The sequence below is a fragment of the Pecten maximus genome, chromosome 15, assembly GCF_902652985.1.
Source record: "Pecten maximus chromosome 15, xPecMax1.1, whole genome shotgun sequence".
NCBI classification, from domain to species: domain Eukaryota; kingdom Metazoa; phylum Mollusca; class Bivalvia; order Pectinida; family Pectinidae; genus Pecten; species Pecten maximus.
In genome coordinates this window covers 16406959-16415445 of record NC_047029.1, presented here as the reverse complement: position 1 = coordinate 16415445, position 8487 = coordinate 16406959, and the positions used below count along the sequence as shown (strand labels likewise).

General features: G+C 34.8%; 1 protein-coding gene across 1 annotated transcript; it reads right to left on the bottom strand.

Moving 5' to 3' along the window:
* Window positions 1–422: 422 nt before the first annotated feature.
* LOC117343967 lies at window positions 423–8080 on the bottom strand. Its single transcript, XM_033906537.1, has 4 exons — window positions 7648–8080; window positions 2696–2786; window positions 2191–2388; window positions 423–1103 (listed from the first exon to the last, which is right to left on the bottom strand). The coding sequence occupies exons 1-4, from the start codon at window positions 7942–7944 to the stop codon at window positions 910–912; spliced, it is 780 nt and encodes a 259-aa protein (XP_033762428.1). The 5' UTR covers window positions 7945–8080; the 3' UTR covers window positions 423–909.
* Window positions 8081–8487: the final 407 nt, after the last annotated feature.

Genomic DNA, 8487 nt, shown 5'->3' with positions numbered 1-8487 from the left:
GTTTTTGTTTGATTTTGTGAAGCGTTATACATCGGATCCAAACTTTAGACCTTGAATAAATGTAATATTCAGTTCCCGTCACCAAAAGATATTTCAAGATTAAAAACTAGTTACATAGGATTTTGTTATTATTTTGCTCTCTCTAAAACGATTTTGTGTTTGGTTAACGGTTACTTTCGTATGGCGGTATTATCAGCCTAAACAGTTTACCTCAAGAGATATGAAAGTACTGGATTTTTTTTCTATTAAAGTAAGCTCGTATTATGTACTTTGAGACGCCGTCAATTTTATAGCTAGATGTGGATCTGTATCAAATTCTTCGTCAGTCATTTTCATATAAAGTAATGTTAGCATAACTGATATATTCAATTTCTTTCGTCAATTTCATAATGCGTCCCGGAAAAGTCATCCAACAAATAGCATTTTATTTACAACTTTATTAACACTTTGTACACAATACATGCATTGTTTGAATTGTCCAAAATTAAACTTAGACTGGATGTCATCGAGTCTTAATTGTTATAAACTGAAGGTTCCTTTAAAAGTAATCTACTGAAATATCCAAAGATCATCAACTTAATTTGGGATAAAAACATATTCCGTTCTAGATTTTACCTTCGCTTAAGACGCACCTTCCAACATGACGCCCACTGTCTCAAACTCTTCCTTATATACACTCAGCACATCCCATTGATTGAATTATCTAAGCTACAATGTATATGATAAAAACTGTAAAATTTACTAGGCAGTTGAAATTGCTTTACATCTTTTTGATCCAATTAACTACTACGAATGTCAGAAACACGAAAACACAGAACATAAAGCGAAAAAGGGATTAAAAATACATTTAAATTGCAGTTTTTTTCCCAAATTGTTCAATGAATAGGTCATCTTCGATAACAGGCGACATCATATACCACTTGTCAGCTCGCAAATGAAGGGCCATCGATAGGTACAGCTCGTGTCAATGATATTGTCGTCGAGCCGCAGTACAAAACAGCTACCCTCGTCACGGATTACCACCTTTGTTGATTGCACAGTTTCTCCAGTAGCCCACCTGGCTTCACCATTGTCTTTATATGCGCCCACGAGCAGGTAACGAGCTACAAAAAAAGGTTTAATCAATGTAAAGCCTTTGCTGTAGCTCAAACAAACACGAGAGGACTATCTGGTTCTTTATTCCAGACAATAAACCTGGTATTCAGGACATCAGTATAAGTAAAACTATCGTAAAAGATGGAAACTACGCCCCTATCCTTTCGTTATTATCATATATACATTCCGTAAAACTCAATTGTGTCGAACACGCTTGAATATATATATATATATATTTATCCTGAAGAGCGGCACGATATAGCCGCGAAAGAACTAGGGAGACAGCAGATCTGTGTGTGACTTTTTAATCTGTAATTATCTACCGTCACATGGACACTTTAACTTTATTCTATATTTATTTATATTAAAATATGAAATAAAATGCTATTGATTATTAAATGATTTTGTACTATATATCCTGACAAACATGTACATATACAGTGTCAACACGCACAGTATATATCGCATTGTGGCTAGCCACCGCAGTACACCCGCGATTCTACAATGACTTTTTAACATTTAACATTTTAACATATCAAAACAAAATCTAACCAAAAAATGTTATATGCAAAATTTTAGCGAATAAATTTATTACTTTGAGGAAGTACTGTTTACTTTGAATTTCAAAATATGCGTTTATAGCTAGGAATTCAAAATACCACGATCAAAAAGGTCTCAAAGTATTGTCCTATGGTGTTTCGAATATCATTCGTGTTTGGATTATTCTTTCGTTAGCATCCTCACTGACACTGATCATGTGATGATAATGGTTAACCCGAATGGTCAAAAACTGTCCTGTTAACTGACGGTGTAAATCGCAAATTATTTTAAACATATCACGCATCGTGTTCCTTGACGCAGTTCTTACTTAGAGGAATTCGGTGCCAAAATTGCGGCATTTAGACTCTAGAGAAACAAAAGACCACAAACAATGGTGTAATAGTCACGTGATAATTATTTTCTTTCGTGTACTCGACAAATAAAGTAAATAAAACTCATTGCTTCTTTTGGTGAATTATAAAATCCGGCTATAGCTGAACAAAGATAAATATGTACAGAATTTGAAAAAAAACAGAGACATTTTTTTGATCTTACGTTTTACCGTTCTTGCTTGCATTGCGGTTATTATCATCCATATTTTCCTTTGCGTGTTTAATATCGCAAGTCTCCCGCCGTAAGAAACGCATACATTACTTGCTGAATCATCCACCAAATGCGGGTCCGTATGTATTCCAAAAAATACCCCATCGACTTCAACAAAGTTTGCACCAGATGAGTTGTATTCAGCTATTACTGGAAAGGAATAGCGATTTTATTTAAACATAATATTCTACTTAGTCAAAGGAAATGTTTACAATAATATAGGATTCTTAAATTTAGATTTAAGTTAAAAATGTAATTTCTGGACAACAGTGTTACAGTCCATCTTAATTATTAGCGTGTCCTAATGGTTAAAGAGGAGAAGAGTAAGTCGATATACACCTTAAAACCTCACTGGGCATTTGTATGATAAGAATATAATCTCCGAATATCACAAATGAATTGTATGTTCTATCAAGTACCAACCCAAGGAAGATACTGTGTACAGGTCAAGTATTACCTTTAGAAAGAACGCAGGTGTGTTGTCCACCTCGCAGTCGAATACAAATGGACGCTGGACATCCTTCCCGGTCACAGCCTTTAAAGACTGACTAGAATAGAGAGAAAAAAACCTACAAAGTCATACCGATATAAAAACAATACATACGTTACAACGATTAAAATATGCCCGTGGTTCCGGGAAAAGCGGGAATCATTTGTCGTATCAGTTCGAGACGGAGATTACCGAGTGTTCCCAGCCAAACGGATGTATCCCTTACGCAGCACGTCCGGTACATGTACGTTGTATGGGGGTTCCTGGGTTATTTTAACACGTCCGGTACATGTACGTTGTATGGGGGTTCCTGGGTTATTTTAACACGTCCGGTACATGTACGTTGTATGGGGGTTCCTGGGTTATTTTAACACGTCCGGTACATGTACGTTGTATGGGGGTTCCTGGGTTATTTTAACCGCCTTTCTAGCGCGACAGTGGCTAAGTTTTTTTGAAATGTTGGCAAATTTCAGCAGTTTATCGTAAAGTTGATATTGTAAAGTAACCCAAGAATTTTAAAGTTTAGAGGCTTGTAAGGCTGGTACATCTCCTGAATTTGCCTGTTTTATCCAGTTATTTTTCAGGTTAGGAGGTTCGCTATGCTTCATTGTTATATGCGAACACAGATATAGGCTAAGGACGATATACATGTAGTTCATATTTCAATATTAGTTTTACATATGGAAGAACTTATGCAACTTTATGTTGGTCAGTGATCGTGTTTTGTATGACGTACAGATAGTACACTTTACTCGAAATCAACAATTATGACAAGGTAGGATCAAAATTTAATGATGTAGACGTGAACGTAGACCCTTGAAAAAAATGCAAGAAGAATAAGACCAGGGCTGAGTTTTACTAAACATCTTAAGTTACGATTTGTATCGTAACCTTAAGTTACGTTAAATCTCCGTCCTACTAAACTTCGTATCTTAAGTTACGCATAAAATGACGTCGTAACTTACGACAGCTTAGGGCCACTCTTAAGTTACGAATTTTCTTAATTAATGCATCTTAACTAACACAAAAACAGAAAAATACTCACGTTTGCGTGTATGTTTTAACACAGTAAGAGAGGGAGAAGAAACTAAAGACGCGAGCGGCACAATGACCCACCCTAAACTAATACAGCGTATTGGGTTTCATTGGCGGGTCATTTTTTCTTCTTTGTCAATGATTGCATGTCTGTCTATTTCCTTTTATCACATCTGTTGACCATGATGATGGAATTTACTCTGCTTGGAAAAACTTACGGTACAAAAAATAAAAGATTTAAATTTCTACATAAGAACCCTTAGTGCAGTAATATTTGTTGTTATAGAAATACAAATTACATGTATAAAATCGTAACATATCTCAGCATATAACTTGACGCCCTCCCCATTGAACATGATTTTAAAAGAAACATTACTAGATCTATTTTCCTTTAAAACGTGTCTGCCTTCAGCATTACTAGGTATTAACTCACTATTTTCTAAGTATCAAAAAATCATCAAGAATTCAAACATTTGGTTTCAAGAAATTAATTTTGATATTCAACGTGTATTTCGTGTAGTTTTTTCATTAAAAAAATACGAAAATGAATTTTTGATAGTAAAGTTTAACTTATTTTTAATATTTTTGTAATAAAAAATTCATTTTTATCACAAGAAAAAATCTTCCTATTTATATCAAGTTATTAAACTCTTGATATCAAAATTGATAAAAACGCTTTTTTTCTATTTGAAGATACAGATTTATCCATCATTTTTATAAACAATCAAAAAAATTTCAATAATTGAAAAGAAAAAGGAAACATAAATATTGTTTTGTTTCCTATTATTGATAGCTGGATGAAAATTTATCATTGTCACTGCACATATACTGTCTACGTTTATATTGAAATCGTACATAAAAAGGAGCATGAACAGAAAGTTATGTTCTAGTGTAACTGTCTATAGGCCTACCACACGATGAAAATGATTTTAGATTTACTGGACAGTACAATATTTCAATGTCGGCACAAAGACGTGCTTGCTTTCGTTCCGACGTAACAGATGGCGAAAATTTGGACCTCAAAATATTGTTTTGGGTGGCTATGGCCTTTTCAAGGACGAGGAAATCTCGCTTTGACCACTTAGGTTTTCTCGACTGTCGGTAGCAGACGTCAATGACGCTGCCAAAAATCGACGTAGGCTAAAGTGAAATTACCCATTGCGCTTGTGTGGCGTCGTTACTAAGAAGAATCTTACCCCCAGCACACGAGAGTTCCGAATCGCAACTTACGAATCTTCCTAAGTTAAGTTTACGACGAAAACTTACGAACGCTTTAGTAAAACAGGCAAGTCGAAACTTAAGTTTGTACAAAGGACAATCGTAAGTTGGATTTGTTTGCGTAACTTAAGATGCTTAGGTAGCACACCACAGTAAGACAGCCTGGCCATGGGCAATTTTTTTGTTAAGCAAATAACTCCTGTATTATGATATGTATAAAAAATGAAAAAATAAATGTACACTATAATTGGTATATCCAGTATGAAGTAGTACATACAGGCTTCACATTTATTAAAACAAAAATCAATAAATTGGTTCCGGATTTTAAATATCCGGATTTTCCGAACGTGTGTTTACACAGGAAATTTAGTTTGGCCTACAGCGCAAAATGGAAGCCCACAGAAAAGGTAAGATAGCGGAAAAACTTAATTTACAACATATGTCCAAACAAGATTAATTCTGTCTTTGGGATAGAGATATTTAATTTTAAATAGGTCTCAGAAAAAAAATTGTGTAGAGAATTGTGCCATTTTGGGTCAAATATCATAATATTTTGCAATTTTTGAGAATTTTTTAAGCTGTTACCATGGTATTCACAGCTCTAAAAATCACAGAAAATATCAGTTTACTTATCCTTCAGAGCTCTATTAAAATTGCAAATGTTGTACAGATTTCAAATATATATACTTTATTAGAGGTTATATGTAAGGTTAACTGGCAATGTTTACATATCTAAAGCATGTGCCATATTTTTCAGAATTTGGCATTTTTACTGTACACTGCTACCTTAGTAAAACTCAGTACTGAGGATAACTAGTCTTCTGCTTCATCGAGGCCAATCGCCATGCAAATCTAGGTCAAACCCTCGTTAAAGTAGTGTCAACGGAACAACTAGACATATCAGCAAAAGTCAAACACTTTTAACTTTGGAAGTATTATATTTCAAGATGGAATCATGATGAAGACCATACAACCTGCATCTCTTGAAAAAGACATTAAAATGCGACATGTTAAGATTAAGTAGCCGAAGAAAGGATGCTGCTATCTAGAAATGGAAAATTAGCAATAAGGAAATCGATGCAATAACGCCTATCACACAACTTAGTAAAACGCTGTCCCTCCTGATTACGATGCGAGTAAAGTTGGAGGTAAGTGGCTGATCTTGAAGAGTCTGTTGTGTCCTTAATGTCAAGTTCTTCAGGGAATTTACGATCGACATGAGTTTTTTTTATGTAAAAATCATATCGATTATGTATTAAAGGGCTTCATAAGGTCTATTTTACTAGTTCTGATAATCCATGCAATATAATCACCTCCGTATGAAACTAATAACAAGTCGGCCAACAGAGGAGCACAGTTTGTTCCCATGGTTATTGATTCAATTCAACATGTCCCAATGATAAAGACTGAAATTGTCTCACTATATGGAACGGTGGAAAAATGAACTGAAAACTTTCAATAGGAATTTCTTTTGTGCATATCAAACAACATCACATTAATATATTGTCCTACATGTCTAAATATCTGTTCGCCCGTTATCAGCATAAAACGTGAGTGAAGTGTCTTGTCTGGCGCCTTCGGCAGTATGCTTCAGTGCAGAAACGCCTTAACGTCGGCATCAATTCTACATTATGACAAGGTGACAAACACAAACATGCCGCTGTCTCCTAAAACACACGCACACACTAAACACATGAAGCTCGCACACAGGTGGGGTCGTCCCCAAATGACAATTCAAAACCAAACCAAAACTGCAATACTTCTGAATAGTAAATCACAAACATACAGATAAGGTTGATACTGATACCAAAATATAAATACTATAGAGTAAATAGAGGATATCTAACAGTGTCTTCAGTAATACCAAATATATTTCACGAGTGGGGCTAATATTTTGATATTTTTCACGAGTGCGCAGCACGAGTGAAAAATGTCAAAATATTAGCCACACGAGTGAAATATATTTGGTTTTACTGAAGACACTGTTAGATATTCTGTTTATTACATTTTTTATCAACGAAAACCCTACCCCGTATGCTAACTAGGCCTACAGCGAAAGTTTGCATACAAAAAAATGTAGTTCCCCCTGTCCAGGTGCTGACATATATGTCGGGCTTTCTGATTGGTCAATTATTGTGGTATTTTCTAATCATTAATTTGATTGGTCAAATCAGCAAAAGTGATATTTTTCACTAGTGAAAAATATGATATTCTTCACTAGAGAAAAATATCGCTTTTATAGAATGAATAATTTTTGATATTTCACTGGTAAAAATGTAATAAATATGTTTCTACCACAATAGTTGGGTGTTATTCAACTGCCAAGGTATGAAATAATCATAACAACCGTTACAATAACATTCAGTTTATACCACACACGGAATAAACTCTAAAAGCGTTTTGATTGGTAGAAACAGTGACCTTTAAAAGGGACTATTTTATAATCTCGTTGTGTAACTTCTTTTTCCTGTTCAATTTCACGTTTATGGTAAACATTTGAATAGGTAAATATGTAAGGAATGTAAGTCTTATCGTCGCATGTCACTTTCATCGTAAGCTAAATTGAGTAGTTTTATTAAAACGTTCGCGAGAGTCCCTTTACAAACTATAACGCAAGAGCGTTCTGAGAAAAGCATTTTAACGATTTCAAATAGATTTCTCCCTACCTCATTGATATCGGTTCTCTTTAGGTATATATTAGGATCCAGATTGGTATAACAGTTGGAGGCAACATATAGACGACATTCCAGCTGGTCTTTCTTGAATTGTAAAACATCACAGATTGAGTAGCGGATGCACTCCCTCTGACACTGTATGTAACCTATTGTATTCAACCATAGAAAGGGATCGGTACAGGTTATGTCTTCAGGAGAACCCAGAAGTGACGACATCACATCACCAGCGTCAGCATTCAGGAGTAATTCCATTACTAGTGGAATCGTGAACAAGCTGAATAGATCCATTTCACTGCTTATTTCATTTGTCCAAACCTTAATCCTTTTACATTGATCTCTCTAGAAGATGAGTTAGATTATAAAAACGAACCACCAAAATGCCGAGAGAGGGTATGGCTCTGTTGAAAAATAACTGTAATTCCAGCTAAAGCGCTAAGCATCAAATGTTTGTGAGTCATTTGGAATTGATGATAAATTGTAGTTATGTACTCTCTGTGTATAGGCGTTTATCCGTAACGTTTTATCAACCAATACCAGCACATTCCCTTATCAGCAAAATCGTTCTTGATCTATGTAATTATAGCCTCGATAGGCATACGTAATATGGTAGAGTGCCTGTCAGTACTCACTCTACATCATTTGTGGATTCATAGCGTCAAAATATCAACAGCAGTTGAAATACTCGTTACCATTATTCAAGACATCATCACCATCATCATCATCATGAGAGAGAGAGAGTTTCCATTGTGAGCATACAATATATATATATACATATGTTTATATCTTGACATTTATTTCATTTCAAGATATTTTAATATCAAGTAATACATT

Coding starts and splice junctions, on each gene's coding strand:
- LOC117343967 (XM_033906537.1), bottom strand. CDS start 7,944: ATGGATCTATTCAGCTTGTTCACGATTCCACTAGTAATGGAATTACTC. Junction 2,787..7,647: donor AGAGAACCGATATCAATGAG/GTAGGGAGAAAT, acceptor TCTCTATTCTAG/TCAGTCTTTAAAGGCTGTGA. Junction 2,389..2,695: donor CACCTGCGTTCTTTCTAAAG/GTAATACTTGAC, acceptor ATTCCTTTCCAG/TAATAGCTGAATACAACTCA.